Raw genomic sequence first — 20,660 nt, forward strand, 5'->3', positions numbered from 1 at the left:
TGTCTTTTTTTACACTTCTAATGTCTAATGGATATGACCAAGAGGGTCAAAGGTCAAAGTGTACATACACACACACACACACACACACACACACACACACACACACACACACATACAACGGTACTTTGTGAGGAGAGTTTCTGCATAAAGAGTGAATGAATCAGTGTGTTTATGTGTCAGGAAACACATCCTGCGTATGTGTGTGTGTGTGTGTGTGTGTGTGTGTGTGTGTGTGTGTGTGTGTGTGTTGAATCGATCCAGTTCCTCTAAGGATGTCGATCCTGGTGAACTCGTTGCCTTCACACCTCTGTGTGTGTGTGTGTGTGTGTGTGTGTGTGTGTGTGTGTGTGTGTGTGTGTGTGTGTGTGTGTGTGTGTTCCAGACCCGAGCAGCCGAGCATGACGGAGAGCTGAGCAGAGGAGGCGGCGGGCGGAGTGTGTTCTGCATACAGATGGTCACGGAGCAGGTCGGCCGGCTCCCCCTGGTGGCGACTGCAGGCGCAACACTCAGAAAAAAACTTCCAAACGGTCGGTCGGTCGCCATCGGAGACGGAAACACGTCGTCTCGTGAATGTCGAAGGTCCAGATCTGAATAATTTCTCGATCAATCCGGGCGTCTTCATAAAGGACAAAAGCAGTCGTCAGTTTTATTTTGAAAGTCTGCGGTTCTTCCAGCAGAGCGTCTGTTAGGGTTGTTTTTATTTCACTTTGTCTTTTTAACCCCAAACTGCTCTTAAAGTTACCTCGACGCTAAACGGCCTGTTTTTAACCCTCAGTGGTGGGATGATGATGATGATGATGATGAGGAGGAGGAGGAGGAGGAGGAGGTGAAAGCTGACTCCGCCTCCCCGCTGGGTTTTGATTTGCTCGGCGTTATGCTAAGAAACCCTGTCTCTCGGGGGGATTCGCACCGACACGCTTTTCACCAGATTTCGGTCGTTGTAAATGTGATTCAGGGAGTCTCGGGGGAAATAAGCATGCGAGGTGCTGCCTGAGGCAAAGTAATATCCTCAGCCCCCTCAGACGGAGCAATAATCTCCACAGGGCCCAGCCGAGGGACCCTTTCCATCCAGGGGGGAGTCGGCCTGTGTCTCTGTCGCCCCCTGCTGACGACTAACGACAGCTGCGGGATGGGTTTCCTTCATTTCCTGCATCTGTGTCACGTTTTGTTTTGACAGTTTCAGGAAACAGGAAGTCTGTCAGTCTTAAACTGAGCAGGTGAAGATGGCGGCAGAAGTGTGTGTGTGTATGTGGGGGGGGGGGGGGGGGTAGAAAAGGTTAAAGAGCAGAGCATGATGGATATGATCTCATTAGAAGAGGGAAGCGGGCCTTTAATTTCCTCTCCGTGCTTCGTCTTTATTAACGTCAGACCGGTTCGGGAGGGTCAAGCTCTGGTTCGAGGAGACGCCGGCAGCACGGGCGTCAAACCGGCAGGTCAGAGCCGCGCTGGGAAAATATTATTTTCAAAGACAGAATTCACCTTTATTCTAAATTCACTTATCAGAAAGTAAATCGCTCCTCGCCCATTAAAGTCATACATTTTTTATATCTTTTTTCTTTTGTCCAATTTTGTTTTATTTAAAATCGAAAAAAATTCTTGTGTTAAAAACACATTTTCCTGAAAACCTTCACTACTCTGTCCCCACACACACACACACACACACACACACACACACACACACACACACACACACACACACAGACACACACACACACACACACACACACACACACACACACAGACACACACAGTGAGGCGAGGCCACACAGGGCGGCTGATTGCCGTAATGTGATCAGCTCTGAGCGGCTGACACGCGCGTCCGCCTCACCGCTGAGGCTGCCCAGGCGGGGTCAAAGGTCGGGTCCGAGCTCGGCGCTGTGAGCGAGCAGCGAACAGACGTCTTTCTTCAGAGGGACGCCGGCCTCTCGGGGACACGCAGGACTTCATGTATCCACGTATTCATTCAGATCCGTGACAGCATGTTCAGCAGGTTCTGTTTATAATAATAATAATAATAATAATAATAATAATAGTAATAGAGTATAAATAAAATAAGAAACTCGTCCCACTGGGTGAAACGATGCAGCTAATTCAGGTCTTCACTGAGGTGTGTGTGTGTGTGTGTGTGCGTGTGTGTGTGTGTGTGTGTGTGTGTGTGTGTGTGTGTGTGTGTGTGTGTGTATGTGTGTGTGTATGTGTGTGTAGTGGTGTGTGTGTGTGGGGGGGGGGGGTATGGGGGGGTCTGAGGTTGATTAAAGTCGACCTTGAGCCTGAGGGAACGAGAAAGAGGCAGAAAACACAGACAGATGGAAGAGAGCTGAAACTAAAGGAAATCAATGAGCCGGGAGATCGATGCCTATTTGATTTTTTTTTTTTTTTTAAATCTCTAATTTCTGAAGAAGGAGAAGAAGAAGCAGGTGGAGACGTCGTCGATCCTCCTCCTCCGGATCGGTTATTTCAGGTTATTAATTGAGAGGAAACGCTCAGCTGACTGAGAGGCGGCCGATGAGCTTATAAATCTAGATAAATGAGAAACACAGGGGATTGTGGGTAAATTGTAGCCAGAGGAGAGGTTCTATAATGAAGAGTAAATCAGCAGGTTGTTGTTGTTGTTGTTGTTCTTACAGACACAGTAAAGAGTGGGAGGAGTCCTGCAGGTGGTTTATGTGACTGAATATTGGAGGCAAACAGAATCAACCGCTGTTTGTTTTATTTCCCATCATTTATACTCAAAATGAACTTTTTTAAAGAGTGATGAGCGTTTTTCTGACATCTTTAGAGACTCAAGTCGATCCACGTTTGATTCGTCCGCCGCGTCACAGTTTGGACGCCGCTCTCTTCCGATTGGCCGGAGCGGCGGCGACGGGGACGGGTCGACCCCAGAGCCGCAGGCGGCTGACTCCTCCGTCCGGGGCGATGACGAGACGGACGTGACTGACGGGGCGGCTCGGCGTCAGCTCCGCCTCCCCGTAGTGATGCCTGTGATGTGGGCGGAGCTGAGAGGGAAGACGGCGGTGAGGAAGGTCGATCGCCACGCGGGTGAAAACGTTGTCGCGGGTGCTGAAAACTCACTTTCTGAGGGGGGAGAAGGACCTGCCAGTTCCCGGAGGTCCACCGGGTCCTGATGCCCTGAGCCTCCTCCTCGGCCGTCAGGGTGCACGCCTCGACCCGGCAGGAGTCCGGGAAGTTACCTGGACGGAAACACACCGGATGTGAGGTCGCGTTCGGGAGGGAAAACGGGACGAAGAGAGGCGGCCGGCCGGAGTCTCCACCTTTGAAGTGGTTGGTGTCGACCTCGATGCCGCCGATCAGTCCGGGACGGCCGAGACGAAACACCGCCCACTCCCAGCCGGGCACCTGCAGGATCCCCCGCTGGTCCGCCTGCGAGACGAGCAGCAGGGAGACACTTAACGCCCGGCAGAGTTAGACTGTCGTTGTGAAGTCGAGAAGACAACATGGACATTTATTATTTATTTTTTTATAATTTCAGGACACTGAACATTTTTAAAAAGTGAGAAGATTTTAGGGAAGTTGTTGGAAATCAAGCGCAAATTTAGAAACATTTTGGAGATTATATTAGAACAAGCTTTTCTAAAGGTGGTTCATTTTAGTCAAAGGAAAACGGACTTTGTTTTAAAGTTGGAAAACGAGTGAGTTGAACATGAGTTCAAACCTGCAGTTCTTTGGGTCGGTCCAGTCTGCGGGCTGTTTCCCATCCATCGGCCATGTTGGCAGCTCGACCGAGACCTGCAGAGACAGACGGCTGTCACCGGTGTTCACCTCCAGTCAGCGTTCAGCGCTCACTGAACATCAGTAACTTAACGAGAGATATTTAGAGGTGATGATTTCGACCAATCATGTTGCGCGGATGGCCAAAGTGGGCGTTGCTGTAGCCGAGGCAGACTCCTCCGTTGGTCAGAGCCAGCAGGTCCACGTGCTGATTGGTGGAGACCGACGCCCAGTCTCTCTGGCCGACACCGTACACACGCAGTCTGGCTATCCCTCCATCTGAGGACACACACATACTGTGTAATGTTGTGTGTGTGTGTGTGTGTGTGTGTGTGTGTGTGTGTGTGTGTGTGTACCTGGGTGCATGTTGAGGCGCAGGTGTGTGACTCTCTCGTTAAAGGTGACGTTGAAGTAGTTGTGGCAGCTGTCTGCGTATCCCGGCTTCAGCGGCGACACGCACACCAGCTCCGGCCACGCCCCCGAACCCAGCTGTCAATCAAACCACGGGTCGGCCGTCAGTCGCGTTTTTGCGAGGGTCGTCGCGGCGTCTGACTCGCTGCCGTGTGGCTAGCAGTTGTCGGCAGACGGCCGAGTGTCGCCACGGTGACCCCCGCTCACTCTTACCCTGGCGATCGCACGGATGTCAGTGTTACCTTGGCGACAGCAGCCATCTGAGTGTCGGAGGCGGCCATGCCAGTTCGGTCTCCTTCCAGGGTGACGGTGGGCAGCAGGTCTGGAACAGGAACAGGAAGTGGTCATTGAAAGAGGAAGTGGTCTTTAAATGTAGAGGCTACTCGGAGAGACGCAAACCCAACAGGTAGGTTTAACATAGAAAACAGGAAGTGGTGATGAGACGGAGCAGCTGGTACCCAGACAGCTGGCCTGGATGGAGACGTGAGGCGAGTGGTTTCCGGTGAAGAAGGACGTGTCGACATCGAAGCCGTGGATCAGCCCCGGGACTCCCAGCTGGACGACGCACCAGTCGTGACCTTCGGGAAAATAAAAATACTCATTGTGTTTTTATTTTTCACTGCGTTGCACCATGCTGCCGCTGGACAGAAGAATCAACGCGTTTATAACAGAGGAAATGAAGACACGTTGATTTCCCGGTGAAATAATCAAAGATACGTTACAGGAGATGCGTTCAAATGTCACGGTTATTTCCAGAGCACTCGTGGACGGACTGGAAAGTGAGGATCCCGTGTAATAGAGGCGTCAGTCCACTAGAGGGTGCTGTTGATGTTGCGAGGAGATTTAATGTCATGTGACTGAGGGGAAGTCCACAGCGGAGAGAAAGTGTCTTTGGAACCAAATTTAATGAATAAATTAAAGGGATATTAAAGACAGATTTTTATGTTGTATGTTCAAATATGTTTTGTTATTTTATAAGAGTTTTGTATATTACATACAACGCACATGTATAACATCGTGAACTATATTACGTTACATGTTACTATTCACACTTTATCCTGAACGCTTACGTGGCGTTTAGCTAGCGCATTTCCTTTATGCAATTATTAATTATCACTAATTTATAATTATTACAATGTGTTTATTGAACTTTTTTACTTTTTTATTTCCTTCATTTAAATAATTTTACGTCTACAGATTTCTCGCCTCGTCGACGTGCTGCTGGATGTGAATTCTCCTTCAGGGGTCGATGAACTCTCATAAACAACACTGGATGTAATATGTTATGTTTATATATTGGAAATCTTGATTCTGTAAAAAGTAAAGAGTCAGAAGATGAGAGCGTCTTTCTGTGCCGTGGTCCGACTTGGGTGACCTGCAGAGAGCAGGAGGGATTGTGGGAAATACGAATACGAACCAGGTATCCTCTTCCTCCTCGTCTCCCATCCGTCCATCCACTTTCCAAACTCGGTGAAGGCCGAGACGATGAACTGAGGCGGCTCTCTCTGCACGAACACACACACACACACACACACACACACACACACACACACACACACACACACACACACACACGTTTTAAATGTTTCCGCTCGTGTTGTTCTGACGTGATATTTTCTCATTTCAGTTTTCGTACCTTCAGCAGGTTGCTGGCCGGAGCAAACCATTCGTCTGTGGCAAAAACAACCTGGAGGAAGAGCAACGCACTTCATCGTCTGGGTTTATTCATGATTACACAACAAGTAGTTCTGACCCAGAGATCTGATTGGTCAACTGAACATTTGGAACGTGTTCAAATCACCATGACAACACACCCCGCTCATCACTAGAATATCACTCCATCTTCTCGGTCTATTAAATGACCCGTTTGGTGAAGTCGGGTCTCTTTTGGTCATTTGTTTGGTCGCTCCGAGCACCCGGACCGTAACACCACGGATAGTCACGCACATGGCAGCATGGCAGGGCAAGTTTATTTATCAACATCAAACATAAAAGACAAAATGTAAGCTGAAAGAAAGAAGTTAAAATGAACAGATATAAATTCTAAAATATGAAATTCTTCTGTAAAAGTTTCAGTGCAGAGAGAGAAATGAGGAACTGTTTGATTTAGTAAGAGGCAAACAGAAAAGAGGAGCGCGTTGACAGACAGGAAGTCAGCGTAAAGCACTCAGAGCGACTCACCTTCCCTCCGACCGTCTCACAGGCCAGATCGTTAAACTGCAGGAAGTCGGGTTCTGCCGCCGTCCTCCTCTCTGCCATCCTCAGATTCTCCAAAGTTTCCTGCTGAGAGCTCGAAGATGGTTCCCGTCGATCCGACAGCGTCCACCCTGCAATAATCCAAGTTCAGCGGCCGCTCAGCCGCCGACAGCAGCTGTTTGTTCAGAGTGTGTGTGTGTGTGTGTGTGTGTGTGTGTGTGTGTGTGTGTGTGTGTGTGTGTGTGCTAACCCACAGCAAACACAGCCTCCGTCCTGTGTCTGAAAAAACATCATGCTGTCACTCATGTACCTCCCTGTTCATAACACCGACGTATCCCTGCTGTCTGCACACCAACACCAACATCCACCGGGCTCAATGGTCCACTTCAACCACACAACTGTGAGAACGACGTGCCGAGATGAAGTCTCCCATCTCATCTGTCGCACCGGCTCTGGTTCTCCTTCTGGTTGTCTACGAAGCCGCCGTCCCCGAGTGCAGTATCACGTTTGAGCAGATTACATGTTTGTAACGCAGAAGATTACCTGGACCGGTTCACGCGGGTTTTGGTGCGACGAATGATCGACGCTTACGTGGCGTTTTGTCAACTCGGCGGTCTCGAGGCGCTTCGTTTTCCCATTCATCCATTCATGAGACGTGAGATGTGAGATGTGGGTCGGACCAGTGATTCAGATTTTGCGGGTTCTTCCTCGGCTCACAAAATATCAACTAGTTCAACGTAAACAATGTAAAGAACCGCCTCTATCTTGGAAGAAATGAGGCGGTCGGTTTGCCGTACCCTCAGCCCCACTTTACGTCCTCGTAAACAGACGAGTCCAATTCCAATAACTTTTAACAGGACCGAGGGTATGGAAAAAAGACAACCTTCGTATCTCTTCAACTCTGGTGTTTGAGGAGTGAAATTCACGTTCCTGGAGACCAAATGACAGAATATCAACTAGTTAAGAATAAAAAATAAAAACCTCCTTTAACGTGGAAGAGATGAGGATGTCCATTTGTCCTGACGCCGACACCTTTACCTCGACCCTCAACGTACATCTGCAATTACCCCACGAGTCCTACGATGCCGTGAGACCACAGGCTCAGTGTCCAATGGAAATGGCATACCTCAGGGAACATCACCAATGACCTAACCCCCACACCTTCACCCTCAGGGCACCTCTGAGGTATTGTTCTTGCTAAAGAAGAGGCCTTGTGGTGTCTTTGTAAACAAGTAAAACACAGTCGTAATGCACAGCTGGAATGCAGACACTGATGCACAGTTTGTCCTCAATGCTTTAATATTGCGTTGTTTACATCGTGTTTTACATTTCCTCAACATGAAATAAGCTTCAGTGTGCACAAGAGAAGCTTCTGAAGAAAAAGGACTTTTAACGCAACTTGGATCTGTCGACCTTTTACACATTGAATTATCTGCTGAGGAAAGCAACTATCGCCTCGTGAACATGAAATCAAAAAGACATCACCGAAACAAAAGTATGATTGATCAGTAAAACAGAGAAATACATCGGTACAGATCTGAACAAACGAGTTTTAGGAAATGGACTTTACGATGGTGCATCTGAATATTGTATTGTAGCATCATCTGAAAAATCACTTGCTGTAAAGATGGAAAATAACTTTGTGATAAAGGAAGTATTTTGTTGTTGTATGATATGAAACATTTTTACACTCTAAATTTCAAGAAATATCACCAAAGTGTTTTACAGCTGTTTTTATCACATAGTTGACCTTCATCTGTCCAGATGGAAATGAAGGTCAAAGTTCAGAGGTGAGGACATCATTTCACTACTTCTGACACAAAACATATTGTGACATCACAATCAGTGATTCAACGGTGAACCAAAGAGAAACTTCATCCACCATCAACATTTAAAGCTGCTGTCACTTCCACAGACTCTTCCTCCTCAGAGAACACAGAGACACTGAGGAACCATATGACCAGAACCCAAATCCAGGATACAGAGGTTCAGTGAATGTGGTGTTGAAGGTGTGGAGGTGGATCAGAGTGTCAGAGGAGATTCTGTAGAAGCACAGAGTGCCAGCAGGACAGTCCACATACACTGCTACTCTGTAGGAGGAGGAGGAGGAGGAGGAGGAGGAGGAGGAGATTAATGTTTCTCTGTTATTGTGACAGACAGAGTAACGACCATCATTATAGCAGTTCAGACTCCAGGACTGATCGTTCCCTCCAAACCTGCAGTCATCTCTGTTTCCTCTCCTTCTGATTCCTCTGTAACTCACTGCTATATCAACACCTCCTCTCCACTCGACCTCCCAGTAACAGCGACCAGTCAGACCAGTTCTACACAGCAGCTGACACCAGTAGTCAAATCTGTCTGGATGATCAGGATATGACTGATCTTCTTTCACCGTCGTCACCTTCCTGTTGTTGTTAGACAGTTTGAGTTTTCTGTGTACTGAGTTTGTGTCCAGTTCAAGTTCACAGAAATCTGATGGAGAGAAAAAGACACGACACAGCTGCAGTTTATCATCTGACACATCTGATGGCTTTTTTCTTTCTTTACTTCCTGACTTGTTGTTCGTTCATAGAAAGTTTAATGATGATACTTTTTGTCAGGCTTTGACTTTTGGGGGACGACATCCAGCTGGATCACTTGAACTAAGACAAAGTAGAATCTTTAAATACGCTTCTCAGATCAAGTTTATTATTGCATCTGCTGTTTTAGGATATCTTGACTGATAAAGCTTGGATGGTTTTTGGTAGCTGGAATTGTTTGTGATTGGATTCTTGTTTTCACTCAAGTAACTGAGAGTCAAAGAGAACAAGTTTAGAGTTAAACTGATGGTCTTTTATTCCAATTCTATTAAGGACTAAGTTGTCTCCCTCCTCTCCTCCTCCTCCTCCTCTCCTCCGCTCCCCCTCCTCCTCTCTCCCTCTTCTCCCCCTCTTCCTCCTCTGTACCTCCTCTCCCCCTTCTCTCTTCCTCATCTCTCCCTCCCCTCCCCTCCCCTCCTCTCCACCTCCTCTCTCCCTCCTCTCTTCCTCCTCTCCCCCTACTCTCTCACCCCTCTCTCCCTCCTCTCTCCCTCCTCTCTACCTCCTCTCCTCCTCCTTTCTCCCTCCTCTCTTCCTCCTCTCTAACTCCTCTCCCCCTACTCACTCACTCCTCTCTCCCTCCTCTCCTCCTCCTTTCTCCCTCCTCTCTACCTCCTCTCTTCCTCCTCTCTCCCTCCTCTGTACCTCCTCTCCCCCTTCTCTCCCTCCTCTCTCCCTCCTCTCCTCCTTCTCTCCTCCTCCTCCTCTGTACCTCTTCTCCCCCACCTGTCTCCCTCCTCTCCACCGCCTCTCTCCGCATTCTCTCCACTCCTCCCCCCTCCTGTCTACCTCCTCTCAACCTCTTCCTCCTCTCCTCCTCCTCTCCTCCTCCTCTCCTTCTCTCCCCCTCCTCTCTCCCTCCTCTCTTCATCCACTCTACCTCCTCTCCCCCTACTCTCTACCTCCTCTCCTCCTCCTCTCTCCCTCCTCTCTTCCTCCTCTTTCCTCCTATCTCCCTCCTCTCTACCTCCTCTCCCCCTACTCTCTCAATCCTCTCTCCCTCCTCTCCACCTCCTCTCTCCCTCCTCTCTTCCTCCTCTCTAACTCCTCTCCCCCTCCTCTCTCCCTCCTCTCTATCTCCTCTCCTCCTTTCTCCCTCCTTTCTACCTCCTCTCCTCCTTCTCTCCCTCCTCTCTCCCTCCTCTCCTCCTCCTCTCCCCCTCCTTCCCCCCTGTCCCTCCTCTCCCCCGCTCCTCCCCTCCTCTCTAACTCATCTCTCCCTCCTCTTAACCTCCTCCACACCTCCTCTCTCCCTCCTCTCCCCCTCCGATCTTCCTCCTCTCTCCCTCCTCTCTACCTCCTCTCCTCCTCCTTTCTCCCTCCTCTCTACCTCCTGTCTTCCTCCTCTCTTCCTCCTCTCCTCCTCCTCACCCCCTCCTTTCTCCCACCTCTCTCCCCCCTCTCCCCCTCATCTCTCCTCGTCTCCCCCTCCTCTCTCCCTCCTCTGTTTTATCTGCCCTCCCTTCAACTGACTCTTTCTCCCTCATGCATCCTAACTCAGCCACAGACACTCTCCTTCCTCCTCTCTCCCTCCTCTCCATCTCCTCTCTTCCTCCTCTCTCCCCTCCTCTCTCCCTCCTCCTCCTCTCTCCATCCCCTCCCCCTCCCCTCCCCTCCTCTCTCACTCCTCTCTCCTTCCTCTCCCCCTCCTTTCTCCCTCCTCTATCCCTCCTCCTCCTCTCTTTCTCCCTCATGCATCCTAACTCAGCCACAGACACTCTCCTTTCTCCTCTGTCTTCCTCTCTTGATTGTCTCTGTCCTCCTCCATGTCCTCCAGTCCTCCCCAGCTCCGTGGTTGTCTGAGAGACACTATGAGAGCAGCAGAAAGGAAATGTAGAAAATCTAACCACCCTGACGACCTGCTCACTTATCAATCTCTCCTCTCCTCTTTCTCTGCCTCTATTTCTGCAGCCAAAAGCTCTTTCTACCAAACCAGGATTCAATCCTCATTTTCCAATCCCAAAAACCTCTTCTCCATCTTCTCCAACCTCCTTGACGCCCCCCCCTCTCCTCCCTCCTCCCTCCTACCAAGCCACTTTGTCAACTACTTTACTAAAAAGATAGATGATATATGATCCTCATTTTCAAACCCAGCTACTGTAACTACAATCTTCTTGACCACCAGTCAGGTTTCAACAGACCACTCAACAGAGACGGTCCTCCTTCTGTCTCTGAGCAGCTTCACACTGCTAGAGCAGCCTCTCTGTCCTCTGTCCTGATCCTTCTAGACCTTCTGCTGCATTTGACACAGTGAACCACCAGATCCTTCTTTCCTCCTTCAGGACCTCGGTGTCTCAGGCTCTGCTCTCTCCTTGTTCTCATCCTACCTCAACGACCTCACTTACCGGGTAACTTGGAGAGGATCTGTGTCTGAACCTTGTCCTCTCACTACTGGTGTCCCTCATGTCTCCGTCCTGGGTCCCCTCCTCTTCTCTCTGTTCACCAACTCTCTCTGCTCTGTTATTCACTCACATGTCTTTTCCTACCACAGCTTTGCTGATGACACCCAACTGATCCTCTCTTTTCCCCGATCTAAAACACAGGTAGCAGCATGAATCTCTGCCTGTCTGACTGACATCTCTCAGTGGATGTCCTCACACCACCTGAAAATCAACCTCCACAAGACTGAACTGCTCTTCCTTCCAGAGAAAGACTCTCCCACCCTCGACCTGACTACTACCTTCAACAACTCTGTTATCCCGACCCTGACTGATAAGAACCTCGGTGACACTCGACAGTCAACTCTCTCTTACTGCCAACATCACTGCAACAACACGTTCCTGTAGATACATGCTGCACAACATCAGGAGAATACGTCCTCTTCTCACTCAGAAGGCGGCGCAGGTTCTGGTCCAGGTTCTGGTCCAAGTTCTGGTCCAGGTTCTGGTCATCTCACGCCTGGACTACTATAACTCCCTCCTGGCAGGTCTACCTGTTAGTGCCATTCGTCCTCTGCAGTTCATCCAGAATGCAGCAGCTCGACTTGTCTTCAACCCTCCCCCTCCTCTCTCCCTCCTCCCTCCCTCCTCCTCCTCTCTCCCTTCTCTCCTCCTCCTGCTCTCCTCCTTCTCTTCTCTTCCCCTCCTCCTTCTCTCCTCCTCTCCCCCTCCTCTCCCCCTCCTGTCTCCCTCCTCTCCCCCTCCTGTGTCCCACCTCTCCCCCTTCTCCTCCCTTCCTCTCCACCTTCTCTCTACCTCCTCCTCTTCTCCTCCTCTCCTCCTCCTCTCTTCCTCCTCTCTACCTCCTCTCCCCCTTCTCTCTCACTCCTCTCTCCCTCCTCTCTTCCTCCTCCTCTCTCCCTTCTCTCCCTCCTCTCCCCCTTCTCTCCCCCTCCTCTCCCCCCTCCTGTCTCCATCCTCTATCCCTCCTCCTCCTCTCTTTCTCCCTCATGCATCCTAACTCAGCCAGTACCCTCATGGTTGAAATGCACTTATTGTGAGTCGCTTTGGACAAAAGCGTCAACTAAATTAAATTAAATGTAATGTAATGTGTGTCAGTCAAACTTACACTTCCTCAGACCAGGTTTTAACCTCTGCTCTCCACCATGGTCCACCCTGGAGGAAGAAACAGTCACAATGATTTTCTATCCAACAGGAGTCCTAACTGCTGTTCAACATGAAGCAGAGTTCCTCAGTTTGTCAGTGAGACACAGAAACAGGCTGAAACTCATCAGTGTCAACTGTCTCTCTGATGGTTTCACTGCTGTGTGTGAGGAAAACACCTGAAGAAGAAGAAGATATGTAGAAATAATCAGAGAGCTCAGTCTCCACTGATCTGCTCTGTTTTTATTGATGTCCTCCCACATGTGAAATATTGGTCTCTGCATGTTGTCCCTTAAAATGAACAGTTTGACCAACATTCACATGAACAGCTGAACTGTTTTCAGACTGTTCACAGATCAGTCCAACCACCACATTCAGTTGGTTTGTGTAATTTACATGTTCAGAATCGAGGGTGTAATGATGGAGGGAGTCAGCTGTAGAGACTGAAGCTCTGGGAGGAAAAGTTGTAACTCTGGACTAAAAAATAAAACTGACTTGATTTTAGAACTTCACATAAAAACGACTGTATTTCAGAGTGAAGACTGAGGCTGAACTTTGAGTCCTGAACTTCTCAAATTTGTGTGAACAGAAGTTCATCTCATTATGTTTATTAGTTGTTGAGATGAATCAGTTTGGACCAAAGTGGTGATCGACTGATGAACACTGTCGTCCCTACAGCCAGGCTGATAACATAGTTCAAGATGAGAAGGATTTGACACCAACTTCACAATGTTTCTAATGAACAGCTGTTTCCATTTGATAAAAGACTTCTGAGGATCCACATGTTTCCTAACTCAGACCTCCTCATTCCTCTGAACAGACACAAGAGAAACAAGTCATCCTTCATGATGATGGACCTCAGCAACAACACATGAAGTCAAATCAATGAGACAAACCTACACTGTGCGAGCTCTGGTTGTCTGTCCATACCTGACAGTGTCCAGTCTCCAGTGAGGATCCTCCAGACCAGCAGACAGCAGCTTCACTCCTGAGTCTCCTGGATGATTGAAGCTCAGGTCCAGCTCTCTCAGATGGGAGGGGTTGGAGCTCAGAGCTGAGGCCAGAGAAGCACAGCCTTCCTCTGAGATCAGACAACCTGACAGACTGGAGTCAGAAAAATATCATCAACTCCAGAAACAAGAAGGAAAATCTTACAGATGTTGAACATATGCACCAACATGAACTAAAAGATAATTTAACTGATCAACAACCAGATATTTCCTGACCTGAGAGTCTCCAGTTTACAGTGAGGACTCTCCAGACCAGCAGACAGCAGCTTCACTCCTGAATCCAGCAGGTCGTTGTTACTCAGGTCCAGTTCTCTCAGACAGGAGGACTGGGAGCTGAGAACTGAGGACAGAGCTTCACAGCTTCTCTCTGACAGGTTACAGACAGTCAGTCTGAAAAGAAAATGTACATATTTGACCCAATTTATCTAAATCTCGATATGATTTAAGAACATGTCTTCAATTATACAAATGTGACATCACTGAAACTACTGGAATCAAACATTTAGTTAGGTTGTTACTGTACATGTATTTAATTTAAAAATGTTTTAACGACAACAAAACCACAATAATATAGGGGAGATTTTCTAAAAGATTTGTGATTTGAAAGAAACAAAAAATGTGCTAAATTAGAGTTAAATAACTCAATAAAAGTCGAGTTTGATGGATTCATTGTTTCCTGACCTGAGAGTCTCCAGTTTCCAGTGAGGATCCTCCACACCAGCAGAGAGCAGCGTCACTCCTGAGTCTCCTGGATGATTGTAGCTCAGGTCCAGCTCTCTCAGATGGGAGGGGTTGGAGCTCAGAGCTGAGGCCAGAGAAGCACAGCCTTCCTCTGAGATCAGACAACCTGACAGACTGGAGTCAGAAAAATATCATCAACTCCAGAAACAAGAAGGAAAATCCTGCAGATGTTGAACATCTGCATCAAAATGAATATTAAGAAATATTTAACTGATCAAAAACCAGATGTTTCCTGACCTGAGAGTCTCCAGTTTACAATGAGGACTCTCCAGACCAGCAGACAGCTGCTTCACTCCTGAATCCTGCAGCTTGTTGTTACTCAGGTCCAGATCTCTCAGACTGGAGGACTGGGAGCTGAGAACTGAGGACAGAGCTTCACAGCTTCTCTCTGACAGGTTACATCCAGTCAGCCTAGAGAAGAATTAACAATGAACACAAACTGTTTTGTTTGTTATTTACAAAATGAAACATGTTTGAAATGGTTGATAAATCCACGTACAGAGCTTTGTTGGAGGCTTTGACCACTGGCAGCAGCCTCAGAAGAGCCTCCTCTGAAGCATAGTATTTCTTCAGGTCAAACACGTCCAGATGTTCTTCTGATGACAGTAAGATGAAGGCCAGAGCTGACCACTGAGCAGGAGACAGTTTATCTGTGGAGAGACGTCCTGATCTCAGGGACTGTTGGATCTCCTCCACTAGAGAACGATCATTCAGTTCATTCAGACAGTGGAACATATTGATGCTTCTCTCTGCAGACAGATTCTCACTGATCTTCTTCTTGATGTACTGGACTGTTTCCTGATTGGTCTGTGAGCTACTTCCTGTCTGTGTCAGCAGGCCTCGTAGGAGAGTCTGATTGGTCTGCAGCGAAAGACCCAGAAGGAAGCGGAGGAATAAGTCCAGGTGTCCATTTGGACTTCTTAAAGATTCGTCCACAGCAGTCTGGTGGAGATGGTTTAGTTTTGTTTTGTTTCTGAAGAAAATAGACAAAGAAGATTTAGTTTGTTGTTCCATCAGCAGGTTGACAGCAGAGTTGATGAAGGTCAGATGGACGTGAAGAGCAGCCAGAAACTCCTGAACGCTCAGATGGACAAAGCAGAACACCTTGTCCTGGTACAGCGCGCTCTCCTCTTTAAAGATCTGGGTGAACACTCCTGAGTACACTGAGGCTGCTCTGATATCGATGCCACACTCTGTCAGGTCGGATTCATAGAAGATCAGGTTTCCTTTCTGCAGCTGATCAAAAGCCAGTTTTCCCAGAGACTCCATCATCTTCCTGCTCTTTTCATTCCAGTGTGGATCTGTCTCAGCTCCTCCATCATACTTGACCTGCTTCACTTTGGCCTGAACCACCAGGAAGTGGATGAACATCTCCGTCAGGGTCTTGGGCAGCTCTCCTCCGTCTCTTCTTTTCAACACGTCCTCCAGAACTGTAGCAGTGATCCAGCAGAAGACCGGGATGTGGCACATGATGTGGAGGCTTCTGGATGTCTTGATGTGGGAGATGATGCTGCTGGCCTGCTCCTCATCTCTGAACCTCCTCCTGAAGTACTCCTCCTTCTGCGGGTCAGTGAACCCTCTGACCTCTGTCACCATGCCGACACACTCGGCAGGGATCTGATTGGCCGCTGCAGGTCGTGTGGTTATCCAGAGGCGAGCGGAGGGAAGCAGTTTCCCCCTGATGAGGTTGGTCAGCAGCACATCCACTGAGGTGGACTCTGTAACATCAGTCAGGATCTCATTGTTGTGGAAGTCCAGAGGAAGTCGACACTCATCCAGACCGTCAAAGATGAACACAACCTGGAAGTGTTCAAAGCTGCAGATTCCTGCTGCTTTGGTTTCAGTGAAGAAGAGATGAACCAGTTCCACCAAACTGAACTTTCTCTCTTTCAGCACATTCAGCTCTCTGAAAGTGAACGGAAACATGAACTGGATGTTCTGGTTGGTTTTGTCTTCAGCCCAGTCCAGAGTGAACTTCTGTGTTAACACTGTCTTCCCGATGCCAGCCACTCCCTTTGTCAGCACTGTTCTGATTGGTTCATGTCTTCCAGGTGAGCCTTTAAAGATGTCTTCTTGTCTGATGGTTGTTTCTGGTCTGACTGGTTTCCTGGATGTTGTTTCAATCTGTCTGACCTCATGTTGATCATTGACCTCTGCAGTCCCTCCCTCTGTGATGTACAGCTCTGTGTACATCTCATTCAGAAGGGTTCGGTTTCCTGCTTTAGAAATCCCCTCAAACACACTCTGGAACTTCTTCCTCAGGTTACATTGAAGATGTTGTCGACACTCAGGAACAACAGTTCCTAAACAAACAAACAAACAAACAAACAAACAAACAAACAAACAACAAGTGAATGTCTCATTAAACCTGAAGATAAACTTTTTGACGTTTTAAATATTTTGTCTCCATGAAATCTATTCTTCACATCAGTTGTGGACAAACAGTTTCTGACTGTTTTCAGTCCAGAAGAATTCACAGATGTGATGAAGATGTTTGCATCATATTAACAGCAGAGTTTGGAAATCTAAGTTTCTCCCATGTTTCCTCTTTCCATCATGTTCCAGCTGTTAAAATCCTCTTACTGCTCTGCAGACGGTCAGCCAGCTCCTCCTGCTTCAGTCTCCTCAGGAAGTGCAGTGTGATCTTCTGAAATGACTCTCTGCTCCTCCTCTGCTCTTCATCCTCACCCTCCAACACCTCCTCATCCTCACTGTCTAAGCATTCTGGGTAATCTAGACTCAGAATTTTCTGCATCTTCTTCAGCTCGTTCTTTACAAAACTGATCATGTTCTCCTCCAGCAGCTGAAACAGAGAAATATATCAACTTTAATACACAGAACGTATCAGATCATTTTAAATATGGACTGAAATCCTGCTGGTCTACAGAGTGCAGCAGGGAAAATATGAGTTTTGGTAATTCACTATTTAGTTTGTGTGTTTACACACCAGAAATATGGAGTCCAGGTTTGTTTCAGGAACGTCTGAGTCCTGCTGACCAACTCTGTAAAGTCAACATCAAAACAGAAGATGTTTGGTCACAATTAATCCAGAAACATAAAGTAAAGACACTTCATGGTTTTAGTTACCAAGACAACCAACACCTGACAGAAGCTGAACAGGAAGACAAAACATCCATTTTAAATTACTGCCCTTCATCAACAAAACTTCAAAACAGAACTTCTTCAGACTGAGAGACATGTGGAGGCAGCCACCAGCCTGGTCTGTATGGGTCTCCTCTGTGTGGTCCGATGAAGCCCGGCTCTGCATGGAGTCTTTAAATGTATAAATATGATCACCCCTGCTGAACACTGGAAAACCCTCTTTCTGAATACCCGGACACAAGAACAGTTGGGTTTCAGTTTCACACTGAATGGAAAGAAAGTGATCAATGAGTTCAGACATTATGACATCAGGCGGGTTTGATACTAAATGACAAACATTTCACATTATTACCTTTGTTCAACAGACTGGTGTCCATCTTTGAAGTCGATAAGTCTTCCCATAGACCAGTCACTCTTCAAGGACACACAGCTGGGTTCAAGAGAATCTGGTTCCTGCTGAAGGATCCTGATGGAAACAGAGATGTGTAGCTTTCAGTTTTAACCCTGCAGATTGTGTGTTTTGTTGGACGCTAACAGAAACATGAACACATCGAGTGTGTTTCCATGAACCTGCAGTTCCAACAAACTGGCATTGCTGAACTAAAGAGACTAAAGAATCTGAGTCTGACGTCCTTTGATCCTCTGAGCTGAGGTGATCCCACCCCTGTGATCTTTGACCATTTTCTTCTTGTGGGCCTCTTTAATTTGATCTTCACTGTCAGCTCAAACATGATGGCCTGCTCTGAGGTTTCTGACTGTAGGACCACGTCATGCAGGGTTACTTGTTACAGACAACTCTTCCTCCTCTCCAGCTCCCTGAACAGATTTCCTTCTGAGTCTCTGTGTGAAGACAGTTTGGTTCCTTTCAACGAACATACAGATTCAACTGCCTGAGATCATCTGTCCAAGCTGCCAACTGTCTCTCCAGATGTCTCCAATCTTCTATCGAGGTGAATAATAAGTTCAACACAAAGACGTTATGACATCAGGAGGGTTTGAAACCAAAAGACAAACTTTAAACAATATTACCTTTGTTTAACAGACTGGTGTCCATCTTTGAAGTTAATAGTTTTGTCCATAGACCAATCACTCTTCATGGACACACAGCTGCTAACAGGTTCAGGTCCATGTCCAGGTCCAGGTCCAGATTCCGGTCCATGTCCAGGTCCAGGTCCAGATTCCGGTCCATGTCCAGGTTCAGGTCCAGGGCCATGTCCAGGTCCAGGTCCAGCAGGTCCGAGCTGCTGCTTTGTTCTTCAACAGAACACACAGAGCTCTGAGTGAGAATAATGATGGTGCAGTGATGTGAGTGCTGAGCTGTGACGTGGAGAAGAGTCGTGGACAGTTAGAGACGGTCGTCTCACCTCTGAGCTTCGGTCCGGCTCTCATGTTCCCCACACAGAGTGGTTTTAGAGGGACGGACTCCGTCCTCTCTGTCCTCCCACTGATCCATAGCAGAGCCCACAGCTTCACACAAACACAACAACCTGCTCAGTACGTACAACAACATTCACACTACAACAGTGTCACTCTGGATTCCACCACCAGAGGGCGCCAAAGTAAATACAGTTCAGATCCTGTTCAGATTTCCACTGAGGATGGATGTTAGGAAACAACATGAACTCTCTTCATTTCTGTCCAGGTGTGTTTTTCTGATCTACCTGGTAGAAGTTATATTTCACTTGTTTAAAGGAGGTGATGTGATGAATTCAGGCAGAAGTGAATGAAATCCTCACCAGGTGAATTCAGATCCCGTCACAGAGTCGTTCTACCTTCACCTGCAGAGGAAACACAGAGAGAGAAGCTGCTGCTGATTCTGCTTCATCATCAGTCTGACGTCTTCGTCATCCTCTCAGAACCTCACTGTCAAAGTCTGGAAACTTCAAGATGACAGAAAACCAGAGTTCAACTCAGATCACAAGAAAATAAAATATCTCAGAGTCCAAAGATAAATGTGAATATTTCTATCTGCTACATGAAAGAAGGAAAGAACAGAGAGTCTGTAAAAGTATTAAACCTAAACAGGCTGTAACTTTTCTATAAAAGTTCATATTTTCTTTGACTTGTAAAATCTGCTCCATTTGGAGGAGCTGAGGCTGTTTTTCAGCGACGCCTCCATCTGTGTTGAAGCTCAACAAAGAGCTGAGAGAGTCTGAACAGATCCATGAAAACATTCAACACAGCTGTAGTTTCTAAGAGTCGCTGATGTTGAAATATGACCTCAGTGAAAAACATCTTTTTAAACTGTTTCTGTAGTCGTGTCGTATTTGATGTCTTTGCTGTTTAATCATTGATGGATGATAACGATGTCATCACAGAAGGTTTTATCATTTTATAGCTGCAATAAAAGAACTTTGAACCTTGTTGTTTTTTTATGAATCCCACATCATCTACAGCAAAACATTCATCAGTGAGACAGTGAGAATATAAAACATGTTTCTGAACACATGATGCAGACATGATGTGAAAAACATGCTCCGTTATTCCAGAAAGAGAATTGAACGTGTTTCTGTTTCCTCCTCACTGTGAACATTTTCAAAGATCTCTGACTGACTGTCACATATTTGATGACTTTATTACCTGTTAATAACCAACCAGTCCAGCTGTGAACAACGTCAGACCGGACAGTGAACGCTCCCCACTAACTGAATCACACGGGCCGTTAAAATGATCGACGGTTTCAAAGTTACTGAACATGTCGACTCTTCATGCGGTCGCAACAGAAAACACAGAACGAGTTCAGGAAAACTGAGCTGGGTTTAAAAGTTCAGGAGCTGCTTCAGAAGAGTCAGCGTTGATCTGACAGACAGCGACGGCATTTTTATTGATCGGACCGGTTCCGTGTCAAAAACCTATCAGATGAAGATGGAAACTGTTTGTTACCTTCTGATGGAGGAAATAATCGTCGTGAAGCCGGCGAGTGAAGAAGTTAATCAGCAGCTTTAAGATGGAAACCGAGCAGAGAAAGAAGAAACATGGAGCGGACAGCAGGACGAGTTCAGACGTCTCTCAGCTCTCAGACTTCCTCCGAACAAGGAAATAAAAGTTTGAGGAAGTTGACAGGTGGTTTTTGGAGCCCCTAGTGGCCCGTAGAGGTTTTACACTTCATGGTTTCACTTTTCAAACCCAGAGAACAGTTTTCTCATCAGTCTGTGGTTTTCCTTCGTCCTCCTCTTTCCACCTCAGGCTCCTTTTCATTTCTGCTACCAGCTCGGCTCTCCTTCTTCACGGTCCCTGGACACTTCCTGCTACTTTCAATAAGTGCAAATATGCAATAAGACTGTACAATAACTCACCTCTGGTCAAATCAATCTCACAACAATAACACCGTTGGTTGTTTGTTTATATCC

At 47.3% G+C, this 20,660-nt stretch overlaps 2 protein-coding genes across 2 annotated transcripts; both read right to left on the reverse strand.

The window, feature by feature from the left end:
* Positions 1-2,431: 2,431 nt before the first annotated feature.
* Positions 2,432-6,482, reverse strand: allc (allantoicase). The gene is made up of 11 exons (XM_069172690.1): positions 6,322-6,482; positions 5,777-5,827; positions 5,558-5,645; positions 4,599-4,718; positions 4,383-4,462; positions 4,086-4,218; positions 3,853-4,008; positions 3,674-3,747; positions 3,273-3,381; positions 3,073-3,191; positions 2,432-2,996 (listed from the first exon to the last, which is right to left on the reverse strand). The coding sequence occupies exons 1-11, from the start codon at positions 6,397-6,399 to the stop codon at positions 2,817-2,819; spliced, it is 1,188 nt and encodes a 395-aa protein (XP_069028791.1). The 5' UTR covers positions 6,400-6,482; the 3' UTR covers positions 2,432-2,816.
* Positions 6,483-7,612: 1,130 nt separating this feature from the next.
* On the reverse strand, positions 7,613-20,120 carry LOC138212236 (protein NLRC3-like). Its single transcript, XM_069172539.1, has 13 exons — positions 19,047-20,120; positions 18,675-18,777; positions 18,340-18,564; positions 17,663-17,776; positions 17,156-17,210; positions 16,792-17,011; positions 14,708-16,511; positions 14,446-14,619; positions 14,149-14,322; positions 13,684-13,857; positions 13,388-13,561; positions 12,423-12,469; positions 7,613-8,808 (listed from the first exon to the last, which is right to left on the reverse strand). Exons 2-13 carry the CDS (start codon positions 18,761-18,763, stop codon positions 8,240-8,242), a joined length of 3,819 nt encoding a protein of 1,272 aa, XP_069028640.1. The 5' UTR covers positions 18,764-18,777; positions 19,047-20,120; the 3' UTR covers positions 7,613-8,239.
* Between the last annotated feature and the right edge of the window lie 540 nt (positions 20,121-20,660).

This window comes from Embiotoca jacksoni, unplaced genomic scaffold (assembly GCF_022577435.1).
Source record: "Embiotoca jacksoni isolate LCO1_2020_lvr unplaced genomic scaffold, fEmbJac1.0.p SCAF_54, whole genome shotgun sequence".
Taxonomy (NCBI): Eukaryota; Metazoa; Chordata; class Actinopteri; family Embiotocidae; genus Embiotoca; species Embiotoca jacksoni.